This window comes from Atta cephalotes (genome assembly GCF_000143395.1).
Source record: "Atta cephalotes unplaced genomic scaffold scaffold00017, whole genome shotgun sequence".
NCBI lineage: Eukaryota > Metazoa > Arthropoda > Insecta > Hymenoptera > Formicidae > Atta > Atta cephalotes.
This window is the reverse complement of record NW_012130081.1, coordinates 5,397,524-5,412,583: the sequence shown is the minus strand read 5'-3', so window position 1 is coordinate 5,412,583 and position 15,060 is coordinate 5,397,524. Positions and strand designations below refer to the sequence as shown.

The 15,060-nt window shown below is 34.3% G+C and overlaps 2 protein-coding genes across 2 annotated transcripts; both read right to left on the bottom strand.

The window, feature by feature from the left end:
* Positions 1 to 722: 722 nt before the first annotated feature.
* LOC105618594 lies at positions 723 to 4,254 on the bottom strand. Its single transcript, XM_012200124.1, has 3 exons — positions 3,986 to 4,254; positions 3,706 to 3,881; positions 723 to 1,654 (listed from the first exon to the last, which is right to left on the bottom strand). The coding sequence occupies exons 1-3, from the start codon at positions 4,252 to 4,254 to the stop codon at positions 1,260 to 1,262; spliced, it is 840 nt and encodes a 279-aa protein (XP_012055514.1). The 3' UTR covers positions 723 to 1,259.
* Positions 4,255 to 9,680: 5,426 nt separating this feature from the next.
* On the bottom strand, positions 9,681 to 10,866 carry LOC105618592. Its single transcript, XM_012200122.1, has 3 exons — positions 10,540 to 10,866; positions 10,223 to 10,325; positions 9,681 to 10,066 (listed from the first exon to the last, which is right to left on the bottom strand). Exons 1-3 carry the CDS (start codon positions 10,864 to 10,866, stop codon positions 9,681 to 9,683), a joined length of 816 nt encoding a protein of 271 aa, XP_012055512.1.
* Positions 10,867 to 15,060: the final 4,194 nt, after the last annotated feature.

Here is a 15,060-nt window from a genome sequence, read left to right as displayed (position 1 = left end):
TATATATATATAGTATATATATATATATATATATATATACTAGTGTGTGTGTGTGTGTGTGTGTGTGTGTGTGTGTGTGTGTGTGTGTGTGTGCGCGCGTGCGTGCGTGTATGTTTGTGTGCGTGTGTGTGTACAAATAGCTAAATAAAAAATAAGATGTATTCAATATTAATCCCTTTTGAGTTTTTTGAACGAGAAAATTGCTTTGAATTTCTGCAGAAATTTGCTAATAATTCTAATAAAAATAGGCAACAACAAAAAATGCAAAAAAGAGAGAAAGATAGAAATTGCAAAATATTTCTGCATATATCGTAAATTTACATTTATAAATGAATCGTACTTGATCCTGTATATATTATATGATATTGCATTCCTGCAATAGACCGTCTATGTTGCACATTCCTCGACTACTTTCGCCCGCACTTATAAACTTCATCCTATTTTCTTTATCTATTTATGTATGGAAAATGTGGTACAGCAGCGCATCCGGTCTATGATCGTCCATGCTACGAGTTCAATAGACCGTATTTCACGGCCTTACGTTACGCTTTATGACTACGAGTGCAAGTGTAGTATTATGTATAAATAGAAGCACTCGGTCATGAACCACGGTCACTCTTACGAAAGCCGCAGCAGGATGTGCTGGTTTCTTCGGCCGGCGAATTATAAATGAACTTATCAATGAAATTTTTTTTCTTCGGGATAAGGACGGAGGCATCTCATTTGTTGTTCTTTTTATTACAAAAACAGGAGGTGTCATATGGAAGCACGCAGTCGAACATCAAATAAATATTAATTATATAAAATACAACGAATAAATAACGAATTTACGTAAGGCTATGTATATAAAACAATGAGCATCTCCCAGAGGTACTGGTGACTGGCCGCGGAATCGGCCATGTTATATAAGATAAAATAAAAAAGAAGAAGTCAAAAAAGATAAGAATCAGAATATAAGAGATCATGTAAGCATGAAAAAAGGATAGATGGATTAATTCGAGAAGATTTTAAACTGAAAATAGCGAAATCTCGAATCGAAAATAACATTGGAAATTGTAGGTAGTGGCATATTTTCTTGGAAAGTAGAAGATAGATTACATATAGTAACAGTTTAAGTAAGAAAGAAAAAAGGAAAGAAATAACGAGGAATGCAACAAGTGAAACAGGCGTGAGTATAATGAAAGGGAAGAGAATCATCAGAAGAAAATGGAAGAGAAGCGGCAAGAAACGGCGCGGGACGGAAACTTTCTATGGTACGTTTAAGCTTGTGGTTGGGGTTGGTGGGCGTGATACGCAATTTCATGAGCGTCTTGTGGCAGACTCCTGGCCCATCCGTGTCCACTGGTACCGTAACCACCGCCGAAGTCACCGCCGCCGCCGCCGCCGCCGCCACCGCCGTAACCGCCATGGTCATCATGGCTAACATGGCTGCTGCTGTGATGCGGATGCGAGACTACTTCGTAAGTCACATGCTTCTGGTGAGAACCGAGAAGTTTCTTCAGTCCGATGATGGCTGAGATCACGAGAGCGATCTTGCCCACGAGTAAAGCCTTGCCAGCAATCATGGCAATCGCTCCGAGTGCCAGTGGTAATAAAGCGGCCGCTTTCAGGGCCATGGCCATCATCAGGGGTCCTAAGATTTTTTGCGCCTTCTCTGTAATATTTAAAATGTTTTAGTTTATATCAAAATAAGGGATAGATATTTATCTCGGACGTATTTCTTCAAAAATTACTCTTAAATAACTGCTTATTCTGATTTTATCAACATATAAATATGTTTTAAAATCGTATTTGTCCTTATTATTTCTGTTATACTTTACTTTAAACGCTAGAACGTATATCTTTGATTTAAAAAAAACGTATTTTTATATATGTCTATTTAGAATTTATAATCGTATATTATTGTATTGTAAATTAATGTAACTTATTAGTCTGTTCAGACATTTTATTTGTGTAAAATAAGATTAGTATGTGTAATTCATATATTCATGTATATATTTCTTGCTAGTTATGAAATGTGAATATGGATTGTGAGGTTTGATGTTATCATTACTCTCTTTTCACACTTCTGTGGAGAACGAGAATTTGAGTACATCGTCAGCTGTATAGCAGGTATAGTTTAAGAATATACAATTTTCATTCCATAATGCGAATTACCCTATTATGTGATGTACTATCAAGATGGAATGATATATTTACGTACAAAATACATATTGTTTTTGTATGTTTATTTATAGTTTGGTCATGCATTTAGGTTTAATTTATGATAAAGATAGAAAAATCTTCAATTATAAGAAAAGTTAATTTTATTAAAACACAATATCAATTTTTAGGTAGTAATAATTAAAGATTTAAAAATCTGAGATAATATAAAATTAATAAAATATGATTTTCAAACTTTAAAAAATATGTATATTGATTGAAATGTCATAATGTAACTGCATCAAGATAATAAAATTTGTAAATGATATAATCCCCAATTAATTTGTATGGAAAATTGATCGTTAATATTCGTACGCTAATATTTATTCGTACGATATTTATCGTTAATATTCATATGGAATTAATAATCGTGTAACAATAATAGCAATTTATAAATAGATAAGATGCTGAGGTACGAACGTACATACAAGTCAATTGTTCGAGCATCGTTTGTAAGCCCGATAATAATAGTCTTCTATAAATCATGTCACGCCGATCACGGAGATGTTAATGTTTTTTAAAACGGACTAGTCGAAGGTCAAGGCAAAGTACTAGGATGGAAAGTGTGTCAAAAATCTTGCGCGGCAGGATTCTCTCTCACTCTTTATCTATCTCTCTCCCAATCTTTCGGTATCACCGACGCTCTCCTCCTCCGTTGAGAGGTTCAAGGAGAAGCGGAACCAGTTTCTCAGTGGGTCAACGTCTGCGACCGGTATGAGCTTCCTCGTCGTCATCATCGCTGTTCACACGGCAGCAACGAACGCAGAGAACTCTTATACCGCAGCTGACGTTGTCCCGATGAACTATGATTACTTCTTCGTTATGCGAAGAATTTATCTCTTTTTCTTTTCTATTATATATTTCCATATTTATACTTAAAAAATATTTTTGTTAAAAGAATGGAAATTAATAGCAAAGAAACGTTAGATAGATATTTTGTATTATATATTAATAAAAAATACATATTTATTACATCAAATATTACATCAAATATAATAAAAAAAACTTTTACATGCAGAAAATATATAATAGAAAAGCTCTAAAATTCCGAAATTACATGATATAAAAACTGTAAATAATTATGTAAATAAATATTTTTCACTGCAAAATTATTCCTTAAAGTAATTGTATAAATAATTTCTTTTTTCTCGTATTGTGTGGAGTAATTAAAAAAGCTCTATAATTTTGATTAAAATTCTGATATTTATAGATACAAATATATGATAAATAGATGCAAACATATAATAAATAGATTGACATTGAGAATTATACTTGGGATGACTCACAGAATTATTCGATTGCTAGTTTCGCTTTTAAAGCAATCTTTTATTTAGCAAGAATAAGCAATCATTATAAGCAAATTAAATAAAATGCTATATAATTATAGATAATTAGATACTGTTGTAATTGATTTTGTATTATGGGTTATATTACGTTTGTATGTATGTGTGTTCGAGTGTATGTAAATATTAAGATGTAATTTTCATGGCGTGCTATACTCACTCTTTTTTCCACGGCTCTCGACAGCATTGTCGCTAAAATCCTCGAAACTGCGTCCAGCAGATTCAATTGCTCCCAAAATATCGCTGCCCTTGAGGTCAACTTTGACTGAATGTGTCTTCAGGAATCTTCCAAGACGATCGAACAATAATGTATCCAAATCGCTGGATTCGATAGATCTACCAAAAATGCGAATATAAATATAATATTGAAACAAAGTTCGATGTTTAAATTGGCATAAGCGTAATCTCGGTTGACAAACACAGAATGACAAACAACCAACCTTGGAGCACCTTCGCCCTCGGCGTTGGATGTTTTTACAACAGTAATGCCTTCAGATAGTGTAATGTCTTCTTTGTCGGCCAGCATCTTGTCGACAAATGTGAATACTTTGTACTTGATGCAGCTGATGGACTCCTTCTTCAAACAATCGGTGTATATGCTCGCCACCAGATCGTTCTCACTTCCGCTGGCCTTGTCGCTGGTCGGCAATGCCAAGGTCGCGGTCAACGCCGCCGACACCCACAATAACGTCACGAAATGCTTGGCCATGGTCACCGAAGTACGACTTCACCGCGTTATACGCGTCGTCAAGTCGCGTGTGTCACCGTGCAGTCCGTTTCTCGACTCCTCCGTGCCCAACGTGCGCGATGTTCGATCAAGCACGCCAGGATGCACCGATGCTGCCTCGTGTGTTACATCTAAAAGAGGTTGCTTTGCTTTTATACCGAAGTATCGCACGAGGGGAACCCTCGTGGATTCGCAGGCCACCGGGGGTCCGCATTCGCGACATACGCTCTCTCGCCTCCCTCCTTTCGCCTTGCTCCTCTCTCGTTACCCTCCCCCCCCCCCCCCCACCCCTCTCTCTCTTGCTCTGTAGAGTGTATCGGGTGCCACAGGATCTCCCCACACTGACTTCCTCCCCTTTCATCGATCTCCCTCTCGTCATCCCGCTTATTTTGGCAAAGTAAAAACTAAGCGAGACGCGAGAAAAAGGAAAAATGATAGAAATGCGATCAAAGAAAGATTGAAAAAAATATTTAGTACAGATGCCTATATCGATTATCTTGATACATACTCAGCATGTTGTAGCTAGGACGTGTATTCTGAAATAACATATATTCTTAAATTACATTCTTCTGAAGTCTATAAGCCTTCTCCTTTTCATATTTCTCCATCTATACTTTTCTTGCTAACATATCCATGATCTCACGCCATGGACCTACTTTAAGTCACATTAACCCACGAAGAAGAAAAGTCTCTCCAGGATCAATTGGAACTAAATACAATGAAGGAAATATAGAATGAAAGAAACTTGTAGGCAACCTGGACGATGGAAAAAGTATATATAGATCCTCTGTGATTTACCGCACCATTTCGCTCGACCACCCGCCTACTATTATTATGACCTAGAGTGTTGTGCGACTTAAATTACCATTGCACATGCAGAAGTACGGCCGTATGCGTCGTAGTGACGTTGATTCGAGACGCCTAATCGAGAAATTCTGGTCAACTGTGAGATTCTTCGATGATCGTCGCCAGTGTGCAATTCATGGAACGAAATTCTAAGGCTCTTAAAATGAGTTACTCAATATTTCTTCTCGTTTATTCAAATAACCAGAAGTGCTTCGGCCGCTCCAGATACTTCAACTCAACGAGGCCATATAGGCAGTAGTTTCGATAGGTCTACGATGCGTCGCATGTACTTCTCAAGAATGAAGATTCAGTGTCGGCGGATGCGATTACAAGGTCCATTAGCGACAACTGATGACTCATGTCGTACAACTTTGGCTTGATTAATTCATTGTACTAAGTAGCATAATGTAGAACGCAAAGAATCTAGATACTAAGTCGCTTACGGTAAATTATAATTATTTTCGTTCCTTTACGCAGCTTTCCTAAATACAATGGTGAATATAAGGAATTATCTTGCCGTCTGATCGCTTAATTTTAGTCGGAAGTTGTGGTTTAATGATCACTCTGAACCTATAGATATAGATAGAGATAAAACTATACAAAGAATCACATCTCGTATACGAGCGTTCTTAACGTACAGAAAGCATTTAATTGTTGCAGATGATATTGTTTTATCTCCGAAAATTCATTGGCAGATGATAAACATGAGATATCATTCCTGGAACGAGGTCGCTCACCTATTTATAACTGGGTCGAGAGTTGGGCAATCATTTTGATATCTCTCTCTCTCTCTCTCTCTCTCTCTCTCCCCCCGCTTCCCTCTCCTCTATCTCTTTCTTTCTTTCTCTTTTTCTTATTCTTTCTCACAGTAACCATGTTCTCGATCCCGACTTCTCTCGGGGATCAAGATCCCCTCTGTACCCAAGAACGAATGTCGCCTTGAGCGAAATCACACACCTGACGCGGCCTGTAACCTGGCGGGTTCTTTAAAACAAGCTTCAAGTAAAACGAACAAAATATTGAACAGAAAATCTCGCCTATGTCTTTTAAATAAAAGCAAATGCTCTTATATCCTTGATACTTAACTGGATCGAAAAATAATCGACGTCCTCATTAACGATTCATTTATCTGGTAATATATGAATAAATGAATAAATGAATCGGTGTTCATACTCTTGTTATATCAATATTATACTGGTATTATACTTATAACACTGAAAACTGTTGTTTATAATGGAATGATTTTAACACATTTTTATCAACACGCTTTATTTTCGTCTTTATAGCATTAAAACGGGGAAATTGACTGAAAAGAGAAATCTTTATTAAAGGTTCTTCAGAACATGCTACAGGGGAGACAGAGAGATCAATGCTGGGCGAGCACAAAGAAAGCATCGAGAACAAGTGATGAGAGAAACCGGGCTCGAATATCGCAACGCTTCTGCGATACTAATTAGTCAGCCGCCGAAAGCAATTAAGCACGAGAGCAGCAATTAGATTGCGTTATAGCAGATATATCCATTCTGTACGACTACGTGACCCTGGCTGTAAATCGTTGAAAGTCATGGGAAAGGTAACGGTCGTCTAGCAATTGTTTCGAAATCATGGCGCTCGGTTAAGTTCAAGTTGTATATATCAGCCAGCATCTTAGCTAATGCATAAATGCCTGGGCCATTGAATTTAGACGTAACACCAATATATCTTATACATACTATGTATCGAGATTTCAGACTGTCTAAGCTGCCAAGTAAAAGTACTTTTCACGAGTATCTTACGTGAGAATCTATCAAATTAAATACATAATAATAAAAAATCGGAAAATAGATAAAGCATGTGAATTTCGACTCGCAAATTTGGAAGATTGAATGAATTTTACTTATAAATAAGTAGAATATATGAATAATATTTGACAAAATATAGACTTTATTATATATTTCTGATATTATAAATAAATAAAGTATATCTAAGAATAAATGATTCAAAATTTTAAATTGCTAAATGTCTCACCATCGTTAATGAAGAAAAGTGTTTGAATTGCTACGCAAAATGATAAAAAGATCATTCGCCAATTGACAACACGATGATATGCACACCTAATAATGACCTAGCAAATCGACCTATTACTAAGAAATCTAGTAACCCAGTGACGCATGAGAAACTCTCGAAACTAATCGTGACGTGAGAATCATACCTGGATTTAGATGCGAGTAAAGATGCGATCGACACGGAACTTTACGACTCTCTAATAATAAGACGATGAACATTTGGCGCTATCAACACGGAGAAATTACGCTTTTGTGAGCTCAAAGAACGATTTTATTCATCCGCTTGCTTAACGCGGGCCACAATGCTAAGTTTCATAAAATTTGTTTGTTCATTCCACATCACTTCGCATTACATGGTACAGAAGAAATATTATAATATTTTCTATTTTCAAAATATTACATATACTACTATATTTGCGATGTATGATACTTTAAATAAATAATTGAGTAAAATTCTAAGTGACTATCTGAAACAAATAAATTACTAATTATATAAAAATATAAGTATGAATATACAGTAAAATAAGTTTATATTATTACAATAAGCAAGAATCCTATAAATTAAATAATTTAAATTTGAAAGAATATCTTTTATTACAACGTACAAATAATATAGAGGCTTAAGTATAGTAGTATATAAGTACATGGTATACATAGTATACATACCTTGAATATAAAATACAAAAAATGTAAAGGAATAAATAGCTTGAAATTGTTAGAAAAAAAGATACTTGTTCCAATCTCAGTGGTATTAATACAACGTTGGTATTAATACAACTTGGTTATATTATGAACGAAAGTAATTCCTCTTCCTCTCGAAGCAATTCCGCGTCTTTTTTCTCGTTGTTCTTCCAGCAGTCCGTCGTCGTAGTCGTTGTGTTACAGAGGAGTGTAATGATGCATGACAATCGCTTTTTTTGCATTGCCTCCTCTTCGTGCCATCCTTATATCTCATGCTATGTTTCGTACAAATAATATGTTTTTTACCATATTTTATTCACTTGCAAATCTAATATATTTTCTATTTAGCTATTATGCTTTTTGCTTAAAGAAAATTATTTACGGGCTATTATCGCGATGTCTATTGGAGTCGTCTATACACTGTTTAAAAGAATCACAGGTTTTACTTTACTCCCAAAAATTACTATTAATTGCTTTCTTTTCTTTTTCGATGACAATCATATTTTTCCAGTATATGTAAATACTAATTCAATCTCCACATCTTCGTAATCCAACGTATCATTCTAGAAAATATGACTTTATACGAGTACGTACCTGGACATATCTATAATGTATTGTCGAAGTAAAATTCTTTTTATTGCATCAAGTGAGGTTTTAGCGTAGTGCGAGAAAGAAACACGCTATTTTGCCTCAACCTCCTTTCCAGCTAGTTATTTTTCTTCTATGTGGGACTTAAGGACATCCGTTTCGAGAGATTTAGTTGTATGCCTATCCTCTCGACCCGATTAGGACGTGCCGCGACCTCTTCTCGACCTCTGGCCATCATGGGCCGAGAAAACAATTGACTCTGCCCGGATGCACCTGAGACATGCACTTTCCCCTACAATCGTCCGAGAATGCCGAGAGTCAGCCGGCATTTCCATCTCATCGGCTCAGTTTCGAGTGGCCGGATGACTCGTCAAGGAAGCAGAACACTCGCGATGTATTAACGATTTCGAATGTGCTCTTTATGCAACGCGGCCGCGGCGCAGTTTCGCTCGTGAGAAAAAAAAGAATGTTTCGGACCTTCTTGGAAGACTGGAAAGTTGCCGCTGCTGTCGCGATGATTTCTCTTTTTTGAAGCTTCTCTCTACCGGCTTATGAACGATTTTCGTATTCAGCATTAAAAAAATAAAATTACAAAAAGGGCTTCTTAAAATTAGTGGAGTTGACGAATCAAAATTGATTATCATTTTAAGACTGAAGCACTTTCACTATTATGTTACAGAAATATCTCATCTAAAAGAAAATAAAATATTTCTTTTAAATGAAAATGCATGTTTGGAAAAATAAATATACATTCAAATTTTTTAAATACTATTAATGAATTACATATTACAAATTCGTAGCGTTTATAGTTTAATACGTTGCATTTGGACTAGATGTAACTATTGAATTACGAATCATTACAGAAACGTTTATGATCACGCTAAAACTTATGCAGAAATCGCCAAGTCGTAATACATACGTGATATCGTATTTCGTAATTAACAAGTTACATCTTCACCAATCATACATATTATGACTAGCTTTACAATTTGATTATTTATTGATCTATTTTGCACATGCGGACGAAGTATTGTTATATATTTAATGTACATCACGGAAAGGCCAGAGATGGCCTATTTATTATTTAATGATAATTAATAAAATAAATAAAAATAAATATCGTCATGATTATATGAATAAAAATCAACGTGAGGCTTAAAACTCATCTGCTTCCATTCCGACATCTCTTCCCTCTGGCCATTGATTATAATAAAAGAAAGAAACAGAAGAAGAAAATATCAACGATCATTAATGATGATATCCATATGCTTGGCTGTGCGCGTAATGAGAATCTTCCCAACCGGAAGAACCACCATTGCTCCATCCACCAGATACGGAATTGGACCATCCACTGTTAACGGGATTTGACCATCCACTGCTGACAGGACTTGAAAATCCACCACTCCAGCCACCATTGTAAGGAGTGACATCGTGATGGTAGTTTTTGCCTGACCAGAATGTTTTTATACCGACGAAAGCAGAGATGAGGAGAGAAATGATGGACGCTTGGATCGCCTTTTTCGCTAAGAATCCGGTGACAAAGTATAAGAGAACTCCCAAAATACCAAACTTTATTTTTGCGGCGACCAGAAGGGGTAAGAGTCCTTTTAGAAATCCTTTTTTCTTGCCTCGCGCTAGAATTTTAGAAAAGATTTATTAATTTAAGATCAATCAAATTAAATTATTCTTTTAAATGATTGTAAGACACGTAATGTCAATTTAATTTTATACAAATAGAAATAAAATTAATATGAAAATTATTAGAAATAATTTATTAATTCTAATGCTACCTTCAACAACCTCGTTGACAGCTTGACGAATTTCTGGTGGAGCAGATTCACTGAAGGCACGAGCCGATTCTTGGATTTTCTCAAAAGCAGATGCAAGATTGATCTGAAAAAAATTGGTGGTTTGTGTTCAATCACATTGTATTTCTGAATATAAGATGCTAAGAGAGATAAAAAAGTTTACATTAATTTATAAATCATTAAAGTGACATTAAGATGCATTTCATATTTCCCGAGTGATTCCTATGTATCATTTTATCATTGTTTAATATCGATAAACAACAATGTAAATTTATAAGTTTTAGTAATTTTTTAAGTACCCTAAGATTGCGACCGGTCAAAAATTGCCCAGCTTCATCGCTAATGAAGTTTTCGAGAGAATTTTGTCTTTCCACGATATTATTAGCGGCCTCCATCTCTTGATCATAAGTAAGTTCCTTGATAGATCTGGCATTGACATTATTCTTCACGAGACTGACTCCGTTTATAAGTTCTAATTTATCCTTGGCAAAGAATTCTTTGGCGGTCCTATATAGAGTCTTCTGCACGCAGGATATGCTGTCTTGCTTCAGGCACTCGTCGATACTCTGACCAGTGGTAAAAACGATCGCAGTTATCAAAATTATGAATTGCTTCAGTAGTTTCATGACTTGTTGCGAATTCCACGAGGCGTGTGATAAAAGCACCTGATTGCAGCACAGCGCGTTTATAGGAAATATAAAAAATTCGTAGATACTAATGGATCTACGAAGTTAGAATTCACAGAAAATAAACTTCGTTGTGTGGAGTCAAATTTCGTGTGGTCCATGAGACAATCCGTTAGCTTATATCTGGTGGCCCCTCCTTTAGGTGTGAATCTCCATCACCGACTGCCCCACCGACTTCTTTTTTTTTCTATTTGGCATGCATGAATACATGTTCATCCAATAGACGAAGTATACTTATGACAGAGATTCGACTAAGCCATCTATTACGACCTGCGACCTACCTATAACAAAACAAATAGAGGCTGGGCATATAGGTATTATAAGGGGCAAGGCCTTGAGCGCTAGTAAAATCGCTTTCTTTCAACAACGATCTTCTTAAGTATACCGGAATAACTTTACATTGCATTACAGGATATACAATTTTTAATTGACTGTATTGGATGTAGAGTATTAAGAATTTCGACCAAATGCGAATATAATATATAATAGAATGTAAAAATAGACTACATAATTATGCAATATCACATTACTAATAAATTACTTCAACGTTATGATTATGTAAAAAATTATTGGAATATAAAATGGCATGGAATATAAAATATTTCTATTTTTATACATAAGCATGTGTACAGTTTATTAACTTTATTAACCTTATTTTTTTAACTTTATTTGTTACTTAATTTTTAATCTTTAATTCCATTGAATTGAATTTTGTAAATTAATATATAAGTTTAACATTATTCGCATTTCATATAAGAAATATTTTAATATAAATATATATAATAATATAAAATCACAAATAATTTAGTATTTTCTCAATAATATTTGTTTTTAACACTTTAGTAAATTTTTTTAATTTTATGAAACATATATATATGTATGATAATTACTTTGAATAATGTAAATATTTAATTCATGCACATATTGTGTAAAAAACGATAAATTATTAATTTTTAAAGGTAGGCTTATGTTTGCTCGAATGTATGTTTCTAGTTTGTCCTTATTATTTTACATATTTACATATTTAAAATTAGAGAACGGATGAGACCTGAATTTTAAGAATGTGTTAAATTTTATGTAAATAAACTCTAGAGAAAGTTCTTTCAACAATCTCTTAAACTCCAGCTTTAATTCTAATTGACTTCGGTAAATCTGATCTATCCTGATTTATATTAACATTGCTTTGGTTCATTATTATTCATTATTATCTTCAATACCAAAACAATGAAATTTAATAAGAAATGATAGTTACACATACCTATTTATTTAAACTACGGATATTATTTCAATTGAGCATAAAATGTATATGAATTATGAAGATATTGAAAAATTTAATTGCCTGTCTTGTCATAATGCATTATTTTATTATTTTTAATTTCTGCAAATAGTATAAGTTATGTTAAATAAGCTTATGTAACAGTCTATTGCATTGTATTTTCCAATAAAGAAAAAAGAAAAATGATAGTAAATGATATACGAATAACATAATCTTTACGTCTGATTAAATCTTATACTCTTACTACTGAAAACTTCATTTGTAAAATTAGTACATACCGCTACACGAGACTCGAATAAACTCGTGTAAGCAAATGGTAATATAACTAGCGATACTCAATTAGTTTTTTAGCGATGAACTATCATTGCAATTCAAGGAAAAGAGTCTGCAATACTCTCTTTTCGGACATAAAATCCTTCTATGTGAGCCATTCGGCGTTTAAGGAGCAGATACGAGACATGATCGATATGAATGAAAGAAAACTGGTATAGATCAGGTTCAAACATCCCGGATCCGACCTTCATTGCAGCATATGTGGACACCACTTTCTAGTGTGACCCTGCAACTCTCACCAATGGGCTAATGGATAACGCTTCTTGTCATTTTCATTTCGTTTCTTCTTACCGGAAGTATAAAGCAGTACAATGCGACAATCAAGAAAATCTTCACATTCAGTAAGCGTATATGTGCGGCGTAGGTTTAAATTCCGAGAAAGTAAAACCAATGATCTATATAGAACTAGATCTAGAAGACTGTAAGACTATTAATGCGAGAACGCATACTTTCATATTAATTAAAAGTTCCAATTTGCGGAAATAATTAAATAATTAAAAATAATAATTAAAAATATATGTAAGATATAAAATGTTTATTTACATCTTGGAAAGACAGCATCATATTTAACAGGAATTAGACTTTTTTATTTAGAAAGTATTATATTAGACGTTTTCTATAGAAAGTGCGTTCTCTCTCTCTCTCTCTCTCTCTCTCTCTCTCTTTCTCTTTCTACTTTTTTTATCCTTAAATAAGTTAAAGACATGTGACTTAGAACTGAGATAAGAAACGCGTTCCACATATTTTTATAGTAAAGACCTAATATTATGGAAAAGATAAACATCATCCGATTATAAATTTGCAAGACTTTCTAACATAGATTTTTTTATCTTTTAACATTACACATTACAATCATTACTTTCCTTTATCATTTACATGTTCAATAAAATGAGATTATAAAGTGGAAGAGAGGAAGTGAAAAAAAATGCATTTATTATACATTGTACATTTTACGTCCATTCTCTACCATTACTAAAGACCGCACGAGTCTCTCTATTAATTTATGTACATAATCACTATGGAATAAAGAAGGAGCACTCTTGTCTTGAATTCGGTCAACAAATTCTCTCATCATAAGAAGGGATTCAATGAAAAGCAAGTGCAACAACAACACAGTTCTCATTCCCGATCTTACGTCAATGCTCATTCATTCTTTCTCGGTCATTGGGTAGCACTCAGAATCCTTTCGTCAATCCTTCACTCCCAACAGAAGAGCAGCCTTAAAAAGTAAAACCAAAGTTTCTCCTGTACATACAACGACAACAGTGATCGTTAAACCACAGGCACGCCCATCGCGGTAAAATCACTATCCTTTACGCGGGAATACAATGTTGTAGATGCGATGTATGATTTCGTTCAGTGAAAAGCAGATTGAAAATGGATATTTCAATTAAACAGATTACATATACTCTCGCTAATAACTCTCGCTCTTACACACAAATTTATTAAGTGATTATTATTGAAAAAATTTACTTGATTAACTTTTTTTTAAAATATTAAAGTATCAACAAAATATGTTAAATAACATATTGCATATGTAAGAGATAGAATTGGTATAATTTCTTCTGATTAAAATCAATTATATCAATTATATATTATAAAAAAGATATTTTATAAAAAAGAAAACTTATATTCAAATTTATCGGTTCTCCCAATTTTCTCTCAATTTCATTTTCACAACAATAAATAATATTTGTTTTATATTAGAACAATTGTTAATTATAATTTTACAATTATAAAGAATATTAGAGAATAGTTAGAATATTATTAATTTCTTAATTTTCATAGTTTTTCTTAATAAAGTCTTATCTGAGGAAAAGTTTAATCTATATTTTTTAATTACTTTTTTATAAAGAATTACCCCCTTTTCAAGTGTATTATCAGTTTATATGTAAATGTCTACATATTAAGGTCACCGACTTTTGGAGGTCATAGTATTTTTCCAGATCAATATGCCAATGAAACAAAATGTTCCCACGGTATCTAGAGAATCACTCAAAAAGCATATCGATTTAGGACAGCAGTGTCCATAAAAGCGTATCTAGCAATCGTGTTGCGTTTCCTGTCCTAAATCGGAAAGAACTAGTGGTTCGATATTCTAGCCTTCGAACTTGTCAGTAACTGGTTTAATGTCTGTCAATCGATTGTGCTAGGAATTTCTGATGCAATGTTCAATCAATTCCATTGGCCATCGACATGCGTACGACCTGAAAAATCAACCGGTAGCCAACCAGATCAAATTTGAATTTTAAATTTCTTTACGAAGTTTGTAATGAGTATGGAATGTAACGGGGCACTCTTCCGCGCCCAACTGGTTCTTCTCATCTATGGACCATAACGCGATTGCTGTGCCAGAAACTGTGCCAGTAATTCTTTCCATATTGAACATTATAAGCAATAGATTACAAATCAGCTCTATACACACACATACACACACACACACACACACACACACACACACACACACACGCACGCACGCACGCACGCACGCACGCACGCACGCACGCACGCACGCACGCACGACG

Excerpts from the sequence above, each read along its gene's own strand:
- LOC105618592 (XM_012200122.1), bottom strand. The coding sequence starts at position 10,866 with ATGAAACTACTGAAGCAATTCATAATTTTGATAACTGCGATCGTTTTT. Across the intron at positions 10,326-10,539 it reads TGACCGGTCGCAATCTTAGG|ATCAATCTTGCATCTGCTTT; the intron begins GTACTTAAAAAA and ends AATTTTTTTCAG. Across the intron at positions 10,067-10,222 it reads TGTCAACGAGGTTGTTGAAG|CGCGAGGCAAGAAAAAAGGA; the intron begins GTAGCATTAGAA and ends CTAAAATTCTAG.
- LOC105618594 (XM_012200124.1), bottom strand. The coding sequence starts at position 4,254 with ATGGCCAAGCATTTCGTGACGTTATTGTGGGTGTCGGCGGCGTTGACC. Across the intron at positions 3,882-3,985 it reads GAGGGCGAAGGTGCTCCAAG|ATCTATCGAATCCAGCGATT; the intron begins GTTGGTTGTTTG and ends CATTTTTGGTAG. Across the intron at positions 1,655-3,705 it reads CGAGAGCCGTGGAAAAAAGA|AGAAGGCGCAAAAAATCTTA; the intron begins GTGAGTATAGCA and ends TAAATATTACAG.